Below are 19,611 nucleotides of genomic sequence, written 5' to 3' on the forward strand. Positions count from 1 at the left end.
GCTGCCCTCTAACAGGAGTGAGTCGTTCGTCTTTCTACTCATTTTCCCCGTGTGTCTGCGTCCATGCCTCCGATGCCGCAGGATTGCGTGCCATAATAACAAAAAAAAACGTTCACTAAGAATTTTCATTACAACACACCACAAAAGAATGGCATTGTAACTCGCGTATAACATTCACGATGGTTTATCATTGCGTTTTTCTATATGTCCAACAAATGTTATACGGCACTTGTTACTCCATTTATTACTGATACTGCCATTAACGACATTAAGTATCGATGAGAAACACGCTGAATATACGGTTGGATTGAGTCTGTAATTAAGTTTTTGCTTCGACAAAATATAGCGGGATAGGAATTTCGAATTATGACACATAATTGTGATATCTTACCCGACTAGAAATTGTCATCTATACATACACATATACACAAACATACATACATACACGCAATACGAATAAATATATATATATATATATATGTATATATATATAATATATGTTATATACATATACGAATTTTATATATATACATAATATTATATATATAATATTAATATATTATATAATTTTATATATATATATATATATATATATATATATATATTTAAAATTTATTCGCGATTATATAAATGTCGGATAAAACAAGGGAAAATATTTCTGTGATAGATAGAGACGCAAGTTGTAGTTAAAGAATTTCTCTTACATATATATAATTAACAGAATCTTTTAATAAGATTTGTATATTAATTTTTAGACTTGTTTGCGTATATAATATGAATATTTGGTATGTACGATACACATAAAATATGATCGCGATAGTTAATTTTGATTAACTGCGTTGCGTGATTCTTTTTTTCTCTATTGTCGAATGAATGATCACTATAAAAATAGGAAGTGATTTGTGATATATAACATATACGATGAATTGATAATTTTCTGTTTATATATAAATTTCTAAAAAGCTTCGTTAATCAATCGTAAATGAAATTTGATCATTTAAATCATATTTAATTACATATTTTAAGCGTTACATATCTCTATACGCATTTACGTTTCTCTTAATCGTATATAACGGAGCATTGAAGGAAAATAGTTAGGATTTATTTAAGGAATGTCATCCTTTTATTGCAAGAAAGGAACATCATGAATGTTCTAGTTAAAACATAGAGTATTGTTCTGTACTTACATTTTACTAAATGATTTGAAAGAGCACACAATATTTTCTACGCGAGATTCTATTAATAATGTCGTGTTTGTAAAAAAAAAAAAAAATAATAATCTGACTATTTTATAACCAGATATAAATGATATTCTTTACGATACATCTATAAAAGAAATTGTCGGTAATTGTTTTATACCTCGCTGTTAAAATGTGAGCAGATATTAAATTGAATCTAGCAATGCGTTGTATTATATCGCGTTTAAAAATATATATAGAATATAATTCCAAAAATAGAATATAGATATGAAATATATATATTTCCTGGTTGAAAATTTTATATATATAATCTACATAGTATTGTTAATTTTATAGAAGCGCGTAATGCGTCTTGTTACTTATTCGTTTGCATACAATTTCATTAACAACGTAGTTTAACAAAAAGAACTTTTCGACATAAGAAAAAAGACGATTATTTTCCGCAATATTAAATATTATGCTGAATACTATTTCACCCTTTAAATTGTTCTGTCACAAAATCACAATTTTGAGAAATTACAGATAATTATACAAAAAAAGCACTATTTTTAATGTATTTTAAATATAACTATGTGACGTAACAGAGATTGATTTTTATTAACAGAGATTATTTTTATTCAAATCAAAATTAAGCATGTTGTTAAGCTGTTGAGGATCTTACAATATTGTTCAATATTTAAATTTAAACAAAATTAATAAGTGATCTGACAATTTTCGTAATTTTGGCAACCGCTATATTAATTTTGCCATTTTAGATTCGTCAATTTTTAATTAGATTCAAACAACAAAATTTCTTCAACATATTATTTATCGTAATTATAATTCAGTAAAATTAAAATAGCTCTTTTGTGCAAAACATTAATGTCTCAAAAATGTAATGGAACAATTATGAGCTTAAAATTAAATTTAGCGTAAAAATATTGCAGACAATAATCATCTTTCTTATATGTTTTGTTGAACTGTGTAATTTATTTATAATTACGCATGTATATAGCGAACGTTATATATAGTATTTCGCATTTCTTTCAGATTTTTTTATCGAAATCCCGACGCGTCTTTTATATCAAAATTTTTATGAACACCTATTTTTCGACACAGATAATCTACTCGAAAAATGTTAATGTCATAATAATCAAATCTCTCTTAATTTGATCTTTAGCATTTTGGAGAGAGATAATGCGATGTCGTTTTCGTAAACAGGTTATATTCTAATACTTGAATTTTTTTTAACGAAAATCTCTTCGAATTTTGTTGTTTCGCGCAATTTTTTAATTATCGATATTGAGCTAATTTTTTTTAGAAACAAACTTGCATTTTCTTAATTGAATAATTTCTGAGTTGTTCATTTATGTCATTTAAGTCAGAAGCGTATAGAAGCTTCTTTATTCGAACTTATTTGCGATTAATAATTACGTTCGTAATTTCTAGTCAGTCAATCAATTACATTTATGATTAATTAGTATACATAATAATTGACTATACATATTAAAAATTATTAATTAAGATTGCTTAGGAGAAATATTGACAAGATATAATTAAAATGTTATATCACTAATTACTACCGTTCCTATATAGGGCATATACCGATTCTTTTAGAAAAATAACGTGTACGAGGAATGATTTTATTTTATAAAACGCTGTTTTTATTCCGTCTTGATTGCTCTTACAAGAGAAACATAATATTTTCATCTGTTAAGAATTATAACTTTGCGCGTTGTGAGCGTATTTTGAATATTGGCCTTTGTCTCTCAGTTAGATCTATTAATACGGTCTTAACATTTGGTACATTCAGTACTACAATTGAGTCATATCATTATTGAAATTCAAATGAATGTATCTATATATTTTCTATAATAATTATATGTTCGCGTAACTCTAATGGACCAGATGTTTATATATTACTACACAGAATATCGAACATAAAAGCTATATAATATGATATTTAAGTATCTGAAAGAGATGTTAATGTTTTAAAATTGCAGTTAAATAATCGATAGAATAGGAATGAAATTTGGACGTTTTTAAGATAATCTGCCTATGCGCACAGAGGTTTTCTGAAAGTGGTTAATAGTTATCCCTGTTGTGAGATGTATATTAAGATAAAGATACTTTTTCATAATCGTGTTTAGATAAGAGAAATATATATATATATATATATATATATATATATATATATATATATATAATTACAAGATATTATTTTATCGTGACACACACGTAGTCTCATTTACAAATCAATTTATTATGTTGTTTCATATAATATCCTACAAAGTAGAGGAGACTGTTCACCGTAAAATAATTTTCATGAAACCAAATCTCTCTCGTTTTCCTTTTTAAATTCAATAAATAAAAAAAATAACGAAATAAAAAATTCTATATAAACTTATTTTGTGAACAAGATTATAATGTGCACAATAATTCTTTCTTATTATTTGCTATAGTTCTTGTCGTAGCTTTTCATGAAGACCTTTTCTCAAATACTGAAAATTATTTCCGAGAAAAATACCCTGTGCTTATTTAGATTCACTTAAATCTTGTCCAAGTGTGTTGATGTGTGGATGTAAAGCAATAAGAGTATATCAATAAAACATTCAAAATTGTTTATGTCACAAATATTGAGTAAATATTTTTTTTACTGTGAAATATTCCAAGTAGCAAACTGACGTCATTGGATATCAAAATGACGTGTGCTTGCTACCTGGGATGCAATTCGCGAAAATGAGATACATCTGTACTGAATTATTCTACAGGGTAATATATACAGTCCAGGGTAGAGAGCACAGAAACGAGACTAAGTACTCCAAAAACTTACCCAAGGGGTTACTTCTCGTGGTGCATGCACAGTCTCCGCTACTACATCAATATACGATGGATAGGGTACAAACAATGTAGGATAGCTTTATAAAATGAGCGAACGTGTTTAACGTGTACCGATGATCACATATGTTTACACAGATTAAATTATGCGCAACGCGTTGCATGATTTATTGCAATAATAGTACAATTGAGAGATACATATATACATACGCTATCGAACGATCGTGCAGAGAATCGGGAGAGACGATTGGACAAAGAAGTTTGAAAAATTCTTCTTTAAATCCTAACATATAGATTTTGTATGACATGTAGCACTCAGCGGAAATAAATCTGTTTTAAAGTACGATTATCAAATTTTCAGCAGATATTTAATATTCAGTTATCCAATTAGCGGTATATTTTATTGTTTATAAATCTTTGTTTGTAATAATTCTTTTATTACAATCTATCGTATCATTATCTTTAAATATCACGGAATACCTGTGTCATCTATTGAACATTAATAATGCATTATTTAAAATTGTTATTTTTATAGATTTTTACAGAGATAGTTATAGTTTTAAAAATTATATAATTAATATACATATTGTATATATTATTATATATATAAATTATACAAATTATATATATAATATATATTCATATATTTTTTTAAATATATATATATATATATATATATATATATTTTAGTTACGATTTATATCGATTAAATCGTTGTAAGCTTCGCATGTGATTGACTACTTATATGATTGACAACTTTATGTAATGAATTTTACTTCTATTATTTATGATTTATCTCTCTCACTTTATATCGCGTGTTTCGCACGTATTAACAAAATAATTAATACAGTTTTCTATATTATTTATCCAGTCAAGAACAAATGAGAGCTCTGGAACGTCAAGGAACTTTTCTTCGTCAAAGTCAGCTACTCTTCCTAAGGCAGCGAGTTTCGAACACTCTACCTCTATGCACACTTTACCCTCTCCGACGAAAAAGAAATCTTTGCCTAAACGCAGTATCACATTTGCCGAGCTTCCGCCAATCTCGAAAAAAAGCTCGGATAAATCCCATCCGTCCACTATCAAGCCTACGTTATCCGCAACCATCGAACAACCGATTCGACATCCACCGCAAGAAGCATCCGCTTTTCCTCCGCAAACCGTCGTATCTTACGAAACACCTTCCTTACAACATGCACGTTTCCGACTACCCCCGACACCTCTTACTGCCTCCGAATATTGGAAAAATCTTGACACTTTGGCTTCCCTTAGCAAGCGACAGATAGCACGTTCTGTTGATGGGAATTTTCAGGTTGAGGTGGGTTTCAGAAGCATGTGTCTAACTTTTAATTTAACGTACTAACATCTTCTAGAAAAAAAAACGTTACGCTTTTTTATACTAAAATTATATCATAATGATCAACTTGAAATTATACACGATGTGCATATGCTTATTACTTATTTAAGTGAATTTAAAAAAAAATTTAATAGTAATGATAGATTATTTATATGTTTACATATATATATATATTTTATTTATACAGAAAAAGGATATGACATGCTTTCGTGTATATTTCAATTTATTATTATGTAACGCAATTTTCTATGAAAGTTGTGCAAACCAATGGTTTTTTATATGTATAAATGTTATAAATATAGCAATCTCCAACTTCTTCTCCGACGCCGCCAATGACAAAACTGTCAGTCAGCGATAGAAAGAAGCTTTTTGAAAGTGCCATGGAAGAACATTTGAAACCATCGCCTAAACCAGGTGAGAATTTGTATGTTTCTCGCGGCTATATTGTATTTGTTGTGCATTACAATTTATAATTATAAAATATATCGCTTTTAAATTACTAATACACACATGCAAAATATATACATATAATCGTGTGTATACATGTTACAGATAAAATATTCAGCTTTTTAAGTCAGGATGAGGTAGAAAAAATGAGACAAGAAGAAGGTAAGCTATTAATCGTTTTTTACAGTTTTATTATATAATTTGTTTTAATGCAATTGAAATTAAATCGTATATATTTTCGGTTTTTGTAGAGAAAAAGATTGCAACTTTGACGCGAGACGAGTTGAAATCATGGGCACAGCTTGATGAAAACGAAGGTCTCGAAGATCTGGATAATCTTACAATGGATAATCAGGATAATGGACGACCTAAGTAAGCTTTAACTACGTTTCACGTTTAAATTATATCTTATTTTGAAAATAATACATTTATAACGTTTAATGTGAAGTACTGAATCACGAGTATTATAAGGACATAGGGCGAAGAACGATTCAATAATTTGCATACATGAAACGTACTATGCAGGCAGCTTTTAAAGTAAAGAAACAAATTTATTGTTACGTTAATATATTATATTTATATTTTGACCATTATATATTGACTAAAATTTACAATCTATATATACGTATATAATGTTTTTGGATATACAATACGTTTAGTAATTAGTACATTTTTAACAGTTGTGTTCTAACTGTATGATAATATAATTTCTTTGCGATTATGCGTATGTTTTTGCAATACTGGGTATCTTTGCAATATTCATGTGTTTTATCATTTGAATACGATATGCATCATTTCTCCATTTCTCACTCAACATTTGAATTTATTTAATAATTGAATTATTTTACTTGAATTTAATGCTTGAATATTTTAATCATTTAATTATTATTGAATACTGTGCAGTATTGCTATACTAAAAATAAATGTGATTTTTAGTAACATAATTTTCGAGGGTTGCACTATCAGTCGTGGACAACTGTTCCATGTATGACAATTGATTTTTAGAGCACCAGATTATTAAAATCCGGTAGCTTTCGTATTTAAATGTACTTACTAATTACTAATTACGATTACGATGTGGAGATTGGTGAGATTTTCAAATTATTTTCTTAAAAGAACCAAATCTCAAATCTTTCCGATGACCGTTACTTATAATTATTATATAATTATGTTTTATATAAATATGCCATACATTTATTTCCATTTTTATCTTTTGACAATTATAAATCCGAATTCGCAGAACCGCTTACACATGTTCCTATTCATTGTATATTGTATCTATATTATGTCTAAGTATTGTGATTATATGATAAATCTCTCTTTTTCTTAATTGTATATAGAAACAAAAAAGATCTCATTATATGTGATCTCTGTGATAGATTCGATAATATGCAATAATGGTGCCGATAATAGTATAATTTCTTTTTGATAAGTTTTATTTTTATTAGAATTTTAAAACTTTTTCCAGAAGATTAATAAAATAATGATGAATTATTTTGCATCTAAATGATTAATAATTAAAAATGATGAACACATATTGCTTATGCTGAAAATATGAAAAAATCTCACTATATCTCAGTAATCATGATCCGTCCTATTCGAATAAAAAATGCATTTACATTTACATTCATATTATAAGTCCAATAATGTGAACGATCTGACTAGCATTAATTATAATGCATTGTTTCTGTATTTTTTTTAATAAACACGATATTTGTAACATATGTATGTATATCATTCGTCAGTATGCATGCTCGTTACCTTCCAGTAGCCGACTCAGCTCGCGAACTTCGATCCCTCTTATCCAGAATGTTCCCAGCAGCGTGAGGACAGCAAAAGCAGAACGTCGTTTGAAAGAACGATTAATACAAGAGGTATTTAGTATTTATATTTTCCACGATAAACATTTATCTTATTTTATATTATTATTTTACAAATACTTATATTATTTTATATTATTATTTTTCAAATAATATTGTTATTATAGCTATTATATTTTTTATTAAAATATTTTGATTAAAATAAAAGAGAAAAATAATATTAATAAATAAATATATATATATATATATTTGCGAAGAGGAGAGAGTCAGAGCGCTCTGAATCTACTAGATTTTGCATAGATTTCTATCATTATTCTGTTTGCACAAAATATCCATTCTAATCGGAATTTTATTCTCTCTCACTAGGGCCTTATTTCGGACGAGGACGAGGAACAGTTTCTGAGCCCCGCGGAACAACGAGCACTCAGAGCAGAGAAACGCGCCGCTTGGCGACAAGCTCGTCTTAAATCCCTCGAGCAGGTAAAATTGCAAACTCGTGTGCACAAGTATATATTATATCTATTAAGGAGTTATAATAACTGATCTTTGTTTTTATCTTATCAAGATACTGAGCACTTTTTTATATTTATAGGATGCGCTTCAAGCACAGATGGTGATCAAAAAGATGAGCGAGATAATGGACACCTCTAATAAAAGCGAAGCGCGCGACGCGGCAGATACGATCGAGCCTGTTGTCTCCGATCAAGAGAAGACGGTCGAAGTAAGCATCTTTTGCAAAGAGTCTTTCTCCCTCTCCCGCCTCTTGCAAGAGGATATTAATTTTTTTAATAATCTAATCATAAATAATAAATATGTATAACAAGCAAGCTTGAGATCGTTTCAGAGTTGTGTGTTTTAACCGATCGCGTATACTAATCGCTAATCCTTGCTCGCCTTAAATTAACAACATTCATCGAGTAAGAGAAAATTCATTGTTACTACAACGGTTCCCATTTGTCTGTCTTTTTACCACCTTAGTTCGCTACGTTACGGCCTTCTAGCGCGGATTTCCCTAAACTCGCCGTTCGCAGTAAAGTGGGCCCCCCTAAAGAGATACGCGAATCTGAGAAAGTAGTGGACGAGAAGGTCACTCGGCGTACCGAGGAATACCTAGACGAGGTGACGGGCGAACGTCGTGTACGAACTGTCGAATACGTCGAAAAGCTCATTGAGCGTCAGGTATTATACCCTGTAAAGACTTCGATTAAAGTACATACACGTATTTCAATGGAGAAAAAAGAAAGGGAGAGAGAAAGCACAAATCATCACTATTGCAACGATTTCTAAAGCGCACCGCATTTACTCGAAAATTACGTATTCCTTGTTTCTTTTTTCTTTCTTTTTTTTTAATTTATTGTACAAAATTGTGAATTATTCTATGCCACATCTTGGTAAGCTTATTGTGAGCTTGATATATTAACTCCTTGTCGTACACCCGGATTGATTAAAAATTATTATCGGCAATATTAACATGGGAAGTGAGTCGTTGATCGCAGTGTTAGAAAGCAACATTACAACAAGCGATTAAATTCAGTTTATTTAGGCTTCACACAAAGATATACATTTTACCATTAAACATTCTTATAAAAAACTTTTTTTTTATTTGTGCTTCATGCATCTATATAAACGTCATGTCTGCCATTTGTTGAGTCATTATTGTGTTTATTGTATTGTTTCAAGAGTCCATCGCTTACATCGATGGTACGTTATGCACCACCTTGAACTACGAATGTCATTTCTACTGATCTAACTAACAACCTTTTCCTGACTTTATCGGTAATTTGGTTTTATAACTTATGCGCATAAATATTTTAAGCTTTTGGCTACACATCTGTATGTATTATGTGCACAGATTAACTCTACTCGCATGCCTTAGATGTGCTTTTCATAGCATGTAGAAATGCAACAGTTTATTATCCTTAAAAAAATCAGAAAGCATAGAATACTAATAATGTATTTTCTTTGTTAAAGTTTCGTATTGTTTCGTAAATATCCCAAAAATAACTTATTTGTGGATCTATGTTTATTAAAACTTTAACTTATTTTGAGACATACTAAATCCTCTTAAAATATTTTATCTTTTTTTGTCAACAGCCTATACATTTTAGAATGCCTATGATATAAAAATTATATTTATCCTATGTATCCTATTTTAATGTATGCTTTTAGATATCGCAATTTTTTTTGTTTAGATTATCGCCATTGTAAGACTTGTAAAAGAAAACTTTGATCGCACTGTTATAAATATAATGCCATGACACAAGGTGAAAATTTAAATAGAACCAGTATTAATTACAATGTGCGCATTTTCATGATTAGGTGGAGACTCTGAGGGAGAAGATTATATCGTTGGAATTAAGTAACGCGGAGGACGACGTGGAAAGTGTGACCGGTGCGAGCGACGCCGGGAGCGAGAGCGAAGATACCGCGGGACAAAATACTGCTATAAGCACCGCGGAAGAGAAAACAGAAGATTCTCATACAATCTCGACCGACGCGACCGACGAAGTCACTAGTGCTAAAACGGACGCGAGCATCACCGTCGTCTCAACCAAGAAGAAAAAACGAAAGCGATCGAAGAAAGGTCGTCACTGACAAAAAATGTGCATTTTTAACGAATAGGTGTGAAACATTGATGTTAAATATTTGAATAACTTGAGCGAGAGATCTTTATTACTTCAATATTCGACTATTACACGCGCGAATTGTGTGTAATAATTATTGTTCTATAATTAAATAGATTTATACTACATAAATGAATTGCATATATGCATATATGAGTGCACATATGTGTATATTTGAAAACGAAATCGATCACTTTTCAGTTTTTCCAATACGTGGGTACGTATTATCATATCTGCGCGCATTTTATCTTTCCTTTTTTCAGATAAATATAAGTTATATATAAACAAAAAATAGCGGTCAGACTTTTTACATATTAGACGTATTCGATGAAAAATGTAGATGTTTACATATAAAACTTTATGATTGGTTTAGTAAATATTTCTACTTTCATCATCTGTACAGATTTATAATTAGCATCCTCATTTATCCTGTATATGTATACGACATAGTTTTACAAATCTAATGTGTGTAATGCAAATTGGTATATTTTAATATCGAACACTGCATTTTTGTTATATTATTATCCATATATTTTTCAAGTAATTTATATATATCTCATGTTTAATACATTAAAAGTAATTTTAGATTCATGAGGTGTAAAATAAAAATAAAGTTTAAAGAAAAAAATGTAAATTTATAAAAATGAAAAGATAATTAATATCCTAGTAACAAACAATGGAAAATTCCATGACATGTTATGTCTCTTTATCATTATTTCTTGAATAATTTTTTGGATATAATCTAATTTTATTTTAATATACAGGATATGTTCAAAAACATGATTTTTGCTATTTCTGCGTTAAAGATACGCGATACTGTTTAAGCAAAAAAAAACAGAAAAATTTGTATTGACAAGGAATTATTGAACATAATTGCATTTTTATACACAGTGAAAATCAGACACTTCCGTTTCCTCTCGTCTAATTTTCCTTGAGAATATTTATAATTTTTTTTAAAGAATTATAAGAATGATGTGATAAAACTATGCAATTATAATATTATATACATAAGGCTCTGTTTTATATGATTGCGTGCATTATAATATCTGATAACGTCCATTTTCTTAGAACAATTATTTATATTCAGTGCAACGCGTGCTAAAGAAAATATTAATTTTAAAATTGTAATTTCTATAATTACTTCGCTAATATCGTGTAAAATATGAAGACAATATTATAGGCTTTAAGTTGATCGAGGATCTACCTTGCGTTTGTAAAATATCTTATTTTATTATTTAATTATTTTATTTATTTGACTTTAATATATGTTTTATGAAGATATTTTGATTTGTATTAGATATTGTAAGAAAAAGTAAATCCGTATCATTCAATAGTAAAAACAAAATCAAATTTGACTTGCTTTAATACGAATTATCAACGTTGAAGACTTACTATAACATCAAAAGCAAATATAGATTTTTTAAATTATTTGTTTGATGGTTTCAAGGTGTAGTCGGAACAAATTTTGCATATATGTGGTACACATATTTTTATTTTACCTTAAATATATTATTATTTACAATAGTATACATATATACGAAATTCTATGAAGACTTTAAGACACATCACATTTAACATATATAATTTCATTCATATAATGTATTTGTAATATTAATATCACTTTAGATTTAAGAATATTATTTTATACTAAATATTTACATTATTTTTTAATTATAAGAAAAAGATGCGATTAAAAATACATTTTTATTAATAAGTAAAGCGAATGGATTTTTTCCAATAAATGTAAATAAGAGCGAAACTAAATAAAATTGCGATTATTCGCGGTTTAAAGTGCGATTAAGAATGAGGGACCAATAAGTGAAATTTAAGTGGGTTCATCATAACTTTGCTATTCACAGCAAAGGCACTTCAAAGATACAATATTATCGATAAAGTTTGGATGTTGGAGATGGAGATGAAAATTTCCTTTATTAATGCGGTATCAATGAAGATGTCACATACAAACAAAGAGAAAAAATTCGGACTCTGTTTCGCTAATTTCCTTGATCAAAGATTGTCTTATCGCTTCAACCCAGCATTCAAGCTTATTAATATCAATAACAATATTCAATGTTATCGATGTATGAAAATATTTTAAAAGTGCCAACGTTAATATTGTCTCACATAAGAATTATGTATCTCGTTAAAATATCTATTATACAAAATGAATAACATACATTTCGTCTTCTATTTCGCTGTTTCTTTCTTTAACTTGGTTTTTGCATCAAAATTGCGAAAACTGTAAAACATTCAGGAAGCTTCGAATACTTAATTTGTATAGTTTATTTACAATTGTGCGAATACAATGCTTAATCTGTCAAAGGTTAAAAGCATTAGAGAAATTTTAATATTGAAATATTTCTTTAAAAAATTTAAACAAAATAGAAATAATTATGTATAAAAATTTTTCTTAGTTATTTTTATATACATATAATTAGCTTTTTTAATTATCTATTTGGAGGTCTATTAAAAAATGAAATTTTTTTGTCATGAATAAAGTATTACGACTTGCTTGTTTAGCTTTTTTATAATTATTATATATGTGATCTTGTAATTACATTATATATGTATTACATTATATTTGTATGTCTATATTTTGCATGTCTATACTTTGTATTAATTTTCTGCATCACTGAAATTTTATAAATCTAAGTGCGGTAAGGAACAATAATTATTTTTAAGACTTTGCCAATTTTTAGGTAAAAAAAATAAGAATATGTAAAAAATAAAACAATTTATGTCTACCTGCAATAAATCATTATTAGTTTATTCACAAATGTAAAGTATACATTTATTAGAATTTCATATAAAATCAGTCCTGTTTAAATATATAGCTACATTTTACACACGTTCTCAATGTCATTTTTTTACATTTTAATTTTTATTTTTTTGGTGCTATAATACCTTCCAATTGAGTCTGAAAATTACAATTTTGCTACATAGTAACATTCGAATATTCTTAAAAATAATAGGCTTGATAGTTTAATATAAATTTATATAAATAACAAGTAAAGGCTTTCTCTTATCGCGATTGAATTTAAAAATAAAAACATACATGCGCATTCTTACCTTTAATTGCATATTTGTCTTTTTAAGGAATTGCACTTCTTCCATGTGTTTCTTTTCCTCCGCTTCCCTTAATTCGGCGGATCTTTTTTCAGCTTGATCGAATTTGAGCCTCAATTCCGCAATCATTTTTTCCAATTCGATTTTTTGCGATTGTAATTCCTCGGCTGTATTAATCAAATTTTCTTTGCCTTGTTCGGCCTACATAAAAACCCCAAGTTTTTTTACTAATTCATACATATTAAACTTCACAATACCATCAAAATTGATAAAATGTTTGTCCTTATTTGACAATTTTTACATAAAGAGGATACATACTTGCAGTGCTTTTCGCATTCCGAAAGCAATGCTACTTTGATATAGTGTCTGATATGCGGCCAATGTCATTTTAATTTCATCTCTTACTCTCAATAAAAGTAATCCACGTTCGGCGCAATTTACAGTTACTTGTCTTATTAATTCATCTGAAACGCGATTAGTAGTACGTAGAAAATACATTTCAACATTTATCTTATAACGTCAAACTATGATCAATGAAGTCAAATATCCTGAAATCTAAATTAGTTCAGTATTTTCGTTATATTTTATAGTTTTGTGAGAAAATAATTAAATATGTGACAAGATTAAAAGTCATCTCTTTTCTTTTTATTTTTAGATCAACTTAATTTCATTTTGTTCATAAAAGTATTAAAATAAAATCAATTAAAAAATATTTTTATGAAATATTCCATATACTTTGTTTTATAAATGTATAAAAATAAATTTTCATGATAAAAATTGAAGTAAAATCTCAGAAATTATTATTATTATTAATTAATTTTCTGATAATCTATTATACTTTCATAGATGACTAGAAGAAAAGAAATGCATACAAGAATTTATATAAAAGGAATGATCCTATTTACAAAATAAAAAATATCTCTCTAGATAACACCTTAACATTTCTATTAAAACAAAAATTATTAAAATAAAAGTACTCTATTGATCATAATTGAATTTTATAGTAAAGAATTCATTAAGAAAATTGAATTTTGTTATCATATAATTAAATCTTGTGTATATGTACCAAAACATTGTGTATAGAGTTGTCTACGAATAGGACAAATGCCAGTTTCTCGAGCCTGTCTTTGTTGTAATCGCATATCAAGCTGCTCTTGTAAATTTATCACGTCCAATCTTGTTGAAGGAGTACTCGAAACCTAAATAATGTAGTATGCCTCTTATAGATTATCTGTATTAAAAATATATAAATTCGATTTTGTTTTAATTTTTAATCCTTTACACGTTGTGTCCATATTTGGCCATCCTCTTCCCATTCCTTCGGTGGCAAGATCCTATTTAAGATTTCCATAGTTTCTCGTCGTGCATCAGCCGAGGTTGAAGTCGTTTGAATTTTACAAACTGCAGCACCAATTTTCGGTATCGAGGTATCTTTACGTACCTGTTATTACATAAATATATCATTTATATTAATTTACATATATTATATAAAAATTAATATATAAATTTTATATACACATATATGTATATATATCACAATGTAATTGTATAATGTATAATATATTCTGACACACAATAACGTATAAGTAATCTTTTTCCAGGATTGCAATTTAAAAATAGATAAAAATAATTAAACTGCTATTCACCTTTTCTGGATGAGTCGTAATCAAGACTGGAGTATCGTATTTAACTAGTGTATCCATGGCAGGAATTGTGCGTTCTTTAATTGCTGTTGCCATATTTTTTTAAATTTACGATTTAAATAAGTGTAATACGTATTTAAATGATAATCGCACGCGTTGAATACTATATTTATTATATACGAGTACTAATAATAATTCTAAGAGATTGAAACACACGGAGATCTTTGCACATGACGGTGAAAAAGCGTCACCATGGATACATCGCTTGATCGTTTTATAGTATTTTACGCAGCGGTTTCAGCTATAAATTTCTAATTAAAATCGTAAAGTATATATTATCTATCTACAGAGGTATAATACAAGATTAAAAGAAACGCTGATCCCGGAGATGATAGATATATTATCTCTTGCTTGTGCAGAATGCAAAATATGAAATTAAAGTAGACACATATATAGTATGTACATATACACGAAGGCTTTGTTGACTAACATAATTTAATATCAGAATTTACCGTTGAGACATGAAGTGGAACTTTATATTACAAGTATAATTGGTAAAAAAAATATGTATGTGAGTGTATGTGTATATATTATGTATGTATATTCGGGGAGTTATATAAGATTCATATATAATCAAATATAAATATATTCATGTTTTAATTATCCTATCTTTGTACGTAAAACAAAGAAAATAATAAAAGTAATACAAATTTTCATACTTTCTTCAGAAAAAGTAAAATTTAAAATGAGAAAAAATTATATCATGACCATGCATAATTTTATACTTATATATGTAATTATTTATAAATTATTGTATAATCTAATCAATATTTTAGTTTTTGAAGGAAAACTAAAATCATTTTTCTTTCATAAACAGATAGAGAATATATTAGAGAAAAAAATGTATGGACATGTTTTAAATATAGATATTTAATTATATATAATCTTTTTCCCCCAAGTACGTATGTACGTATATACAATATGATTAAAAACCATTTCTGAAACAAGATTCAGAATCGACGATGTGCGATATACAAATTTTATGATTATTTTGTACAATGATATAATAAAATCATAAATTCGAGATGTTAATTAAAAGATATTAATTATAGATATCGTAATTCTATAATAGAAATAGACGTGATTAATCCACGGCTACATAACTTCGTTCAATTGTAACAAAAAATGTTCTCTTAGTTCATTTGTACTGAAATCATCGACATCGTTATTCTCCTCAAAGATATCTTGAACCGTCCCCGTCACCGTTTCCGTATTGTCAGTCATATCGATTTCCTCACAAACTGATTCTGGGATTTGATTGCTTGCATCAGGTTCCGTGCCATCCTCTCTCGCGCCACTCTCTTCATTTATGTCATTACTATGAGTTTGTAGAGTTGCATTGCCACTTTCGTAAGAATCCGAAGAATTGTCCCGGGGAGGGGTTCGCAGAGCCGTCAACGACGGAAGCGGAAATCCGAAGTTCAATAGCTTGTCGTAACCGCCCAAGCCGCAGATCGCTTTAATATCCTTCGCCATCGCTACAGCTTTCTCGGTATATCCTTCCTTTACGTTGTCAATCAGCATCTCGTTAAATCTGCTCATCTTCTCGTCCAGGAGCTTCTTTCTTCTCATAAAAGTTTGCATGTTCAACATTTTTCTTCTGTACGTATTTGTATTCTTCTCCGCGCGTTCAAGGAACTTAGAAGCCTTCTCCAGTTTCCAATTAAGCTCCTTTATTCGATTGTCCCTTTGCTTGATCTGCCCCTCCAGCTTCCTCTTATATTGACTCTCTATAGTTATGGTCTTCATTAATTTCTTATTTGCCTCTTCCAAATAATTCACTCTGTTCGTTAAATCGTCGATCAATTTGTGCTTTAGATCCATGCCTTTTTTATAACTCATCGGAAATCCTGTCGTCCTGTCTGTTTTCGTGCTAAAATCGTACATCACGTTTTCCATCTTTTTCGTCTTCACTTCGAGCGCTGAATTTTTACTCTGCAGATTCTTCTCCAAGTTTTTGTACAAAATGAGCTGATTACTTAACTTCTTGATAACGTTCTCTTGTATTTTCACTTTTTGTCGCAATTTCGAATGTTCTTCGGTAACGTTGTTGATGTTTGATATTAAATAGCTATTTACATCAAAATCGGTGTCCTCATCAAAATGTGACATTAGTCTCGTACTTGAACATTCGTCATTTTTTAAAGTTGACAAATTGAGTGAAACCTCATTGTCTCTTGACATAGTATCGTCGTGTTCCTCTTTAATATATGTCTCTAATGGAGAATCGTCTATTGTTATGACAGATGTAACAAATGAATTTCCTTGACGCACAGAAGTATCATTGCATTCTTGGATAGTAAAATCCTTTGTATCCTTGGAGAAATCTTGCATAATTTCAAATATATCTTCAGGATCGCCGGACACTTTGACCGTAAACTTTGCTTTAGGCGACATCAATTCCTTTTTTATCTCATTTGCTGCTTCTATGTTATCCGAAATATCGCTATTGCTCATCGAATTTGTATCTCGGGAGGATGCATTTCGAATTGATTTTTTTATAGATTCCATCATTTCTTCACGAGTTCTCCGTTTGCGTTTTATGGCGGCCCTCATGTTCGGTGTCACACTTACATTCTCTCCTCGAAAAGCTACATCTTCGGGAAAAATTTTATCAATTTTAGTGATATTTGTATATCGATCCGTTTTGTCTAACTCGTTACTTCCATTATTATCGTAAGACGTATATTTGGGAACGCGCGCACATTCCTCTCCGCTCTCACTACCAAAAATGATTTCAATATTCTCCGTACCATTGGTAAGTAGACTTCCAATTTCATTTCTTGATGAATATTTATAATTTATACTTTTGTGTGATAGAGGAATTGGTATTGTCGATCTTCCCTCTTGATTATTAGAAGTTGAGTTTGATCTCTCCTTATTCGATTTGCTTTCTTCACGATCACCATCACAAATTTGCTTCAATTTCGCCTCTATTTCATCGTAACTATCGAACGAGGTTTGATCAATTTCTTGCTTCATCTCTTCTGTTTTTATAATAATCTCATTCTGGTTACCAGTTAAATTCTCATCCACTATACAATTATTAATAGATACTTTACTTTCCACATTTGCTTGCTTTTCATTGTCGCATTCTTGATTATTTTCTATCTCTATATTATCATCCGAGAGTAGAATAATACTTTCTTGAAAATTACTCACAATATTTCTATATTGTCTGTGAGATACTTGTTTATCCTCCATTGCTTTTGGAGAATGATTCATTTGCTGATATACAAATGACTTCATAGCTGAATCATCAATATCCTGTGAATCAGAATCCTTTTCTTCCAAAAAACCGATCGATGAATGTTCAGTGTCATTTTCTAAATATTCTATTGTATCGTCAATGTCACATTCATTTTGATTTTTGGAACTGTCCGACTTTCCACGTTTCTTAGGGGATTTTCTTGTTGACGTTACAGTAAAAATAGATGGTATAGCATTTTTTTTCAATCTAATTCTGCCATTTGGCAGTACAGACCACTCTTCAGGGTTAAAGTGTACATGGCAAAGGAAGGAGTTATTGGATGGTTCCCAATCGGCTCTAGCAACACGTTCTTTCCATATCTTTCTTAGATTCGGATCACGAGGGAAACATTTCATAATGTATCCCTTCTCACTACGATTGTTGCAACCAATAGCTGCACAACCTGGCATCTTAATTTAGCCAAATATACAGAGCAATCTGCAAATTTAAAATAAAAACAAAGTTATATTGTCATGTACAAAAAAAATGATAGATGCATTTCAAAAAGTGATATAAATATATTTAAAAAAATATATACCGTGTTCTCTTAAAATGAATGACTTCTACTAAATCTATCCCTTTTAACTTTTCACTATTTACTTTCTCCTCCCTTCTCTCTCTATCTCTCTAAAGCAAAAAATAAATAAATAAATTTATTTTATCTTAAATGTAAAAAAGTGTAGGTAAAACGAACGGACGTGTAATTACAAGCTTTTAACATATTTTCTTCAAGATGAACCTGAATTGATATTTACGCCGTTCGACAAAATTGTAGAAAAGAAGATCCAAGTCCTGCTTACCTCTTCTTTTATCTTAGCTTCATTCCCGGACGGGAGAAAACGCGCCGTTAGTTATTATTAGATTTATTAAATACTGACAATATCATTCGTAGACCTTCGCGCTATTAAATTTCCAACGCTGCGCAAAGGTTAGAAGAGAAAGAGATATAATTTTTGTATTGTCAAAAGTCTACTTTTATATTTCACCAGTGTTTGGGATAGCTTTTGGGACAGATTCTACTCGTACGCCGCAACATGGCTGCGACTTCGTGGTTATGTATTTAAACCAATCAGGATTTCGAGTTTCGAGCGCGGTTTATTTGATTTTCGTCAAAATTCACGAAATTGCAAATAATAAATATCAGGGTTGGGTAATAACTAGTTATAATTAATTAAAAGTTAAAAAAGGTTAATAACTTTTAACTTGGTTTAGATAATTAAAAATGTATTAATTTTTAACTTTAATTAGTTATTAACTTTTTTCCTAAATTATTTTTTTATTTCTGTGAATACTATTATATTCTTTTTTTTTAAGTTATAAACTTAATA

The 19,611-nt window shown here is 29.2% G+C and overlaps 3 protein-coding genes across 9 annotated transcripts in view; 1 reads left to right on the forward strand and 2 right to left on the reverse strand.

Moving 5' to 3' along the window:
- Positions 1-12,454, forward strand: part of scrib (scribble planar cell polarity protein) — a 33,482-nt gene extending 21,028 nt beyond the window's left edge. For 3 of the 6 annotated variants that reach the window (XM_029315716.2, XM_085488611.1, XM_085488613.1), the window contains 9 exons: positions 4,888-5,334; positions 5,676-5,787; positions 5,926-5,982; positions 6,072-6,192; positions 7,589-7,694; positions 8,007-8,120; positions 8,233-8,361; positions 8,619-8,819; positions 9,960-12,454. In XM_029315716.2, the coding sequence (XP_029171549.2) occupies positions 4,888-5,334; positions 5,676-5,787; positions 5,926-5,982; positions 6,072-6,192; positions 7,589-7,694; positions 8,007-8,120; positions 8,233-8,361; positions 8,619-8,819; positions 9,960-10,235 (1,563 nt within the window). In that variant the 3' untranslated portion in view covers positions 10,236-12,454. Of the gene's footprint in view, positions 1-4,887; positions 5,335-5,675; positions 5,788-5,925; positions 5,983-6,071; positions 6,193-7,588; positions 7,695-8,006; positions 8,121-8,232; positions 8,362-8,618; positions 8,820-9,320; positions 9,417-9,959 lie in introns of all 6 variants that reach the window. The other 3 variants (XR_014926091.1, XM_085488612.1, XM_085488614.1) reach the window with 3 other exon arrangements.
- A 434-nt stretch (positions 12,455-12,888) lies between these two features.
- Positions 12,889-15,214, reverse strand: Dnali1 (Putative inner dynein arm light chain, axonemal Dnali1). Its single transcript, XM_029315601.2, has 6 exons — positions 14,977-15,214; positions 14,613-14,771; positions 14,397-14,529; positions 13,649-13,794; positions 13,334-13,531; positions 12,889-13,181 (listed from the first exon to the last, which is right to left on the reverse strand). The coding sequence occupies exons 1-6, from the start codon at positions 15,067-15,069 to the stop codon at positions 13,146-13,148; spliced, it is 765 nt and encodes a 254-aa protein (XP_029171434.1). The 5' UTR covers positions 15,070-15,214; the 3' UTR covers positions 12,889-13,145.
- A 139-nt stretch (positions 15,215-15,353) lies between these two features.
- Positions 15,354-19,310, reverse strand: LOC146720422 (uncharacterized). 2 transcript variants are annotated; one of them, XM_029315680.2, is made up of 3 exons: positions 19,084-19,310; positions 18,822-18,910; positions 15,354-18,721 (listed from the first exon to the last, which is right to left on the reverse strand). In XM_029315680.2, exon 3 carries the CDS (start codon positions 18,691-18,693, stop codon positions 16,129-16,131), a length of 2,565 nt encoding a protein of 854 aa, XP_029171513.2. In that variant the 5' UTR covers positions 18,694-18,721; positions 18,822-18,910; positions 19,084-19,310; the 3' UTR covers positions 15,354-16,128. The 2 variants fall into 2 exon arrangements, with proteins under 2 accessions (XP_029171513.2, XP_029171514.2); XM_029315681.2 differs by lacking the exon at positions 18,822-18,910.
- Positions 19,311-19,611: the final 301 nt, after the last annotated feature.

Source organism: Nylanderia fulva, unplaced genomic scaffold (genome assembly GCF_048542155.1).
Source record: "Nylanderia fulva isolate GAGA-0341 unplaced genomic scaffold, ASM4854215v1 Scaffold7, whole genome shotgun sequence".
In the NCBI taxonomy this organism is placed as follows: Eukaryota; Metazoa; Arthropoda; class Insecta; order Hymenoptera; family Formicidae; genus Nylanderia; species Nylanderia fulva.

Coding starts and splice junctions, on each gene's coding strand:
- Dnali1 (XM_029315601.2), bottom strand. CDS start 15,069: ATGGCAACAGCAATTAAAGAACGCACAATTCCTGCCATGGATACACTA. Junction 14,530..14,612: donor GCCAAATATGGACACAACGT/GTAAAGGATTAA, acceptor TACATTATTTAG/GTTTCGAGTACTCCTTCAAC. Junction 13,532..13,648: donor GAATGCGAAAAGCACTGCAA/GTATGTATCCTC, acceptor GTTTTTATGTAG/GCCGAACAAGGCAAAGAAAA.
- LOC146720422 (XM_029315681.2), bottom strand. CDS start 18,693: ATGCCAGGTTGTGCAGCTATTGGTTGCAACAATCGTAGTGAGAAGGGA.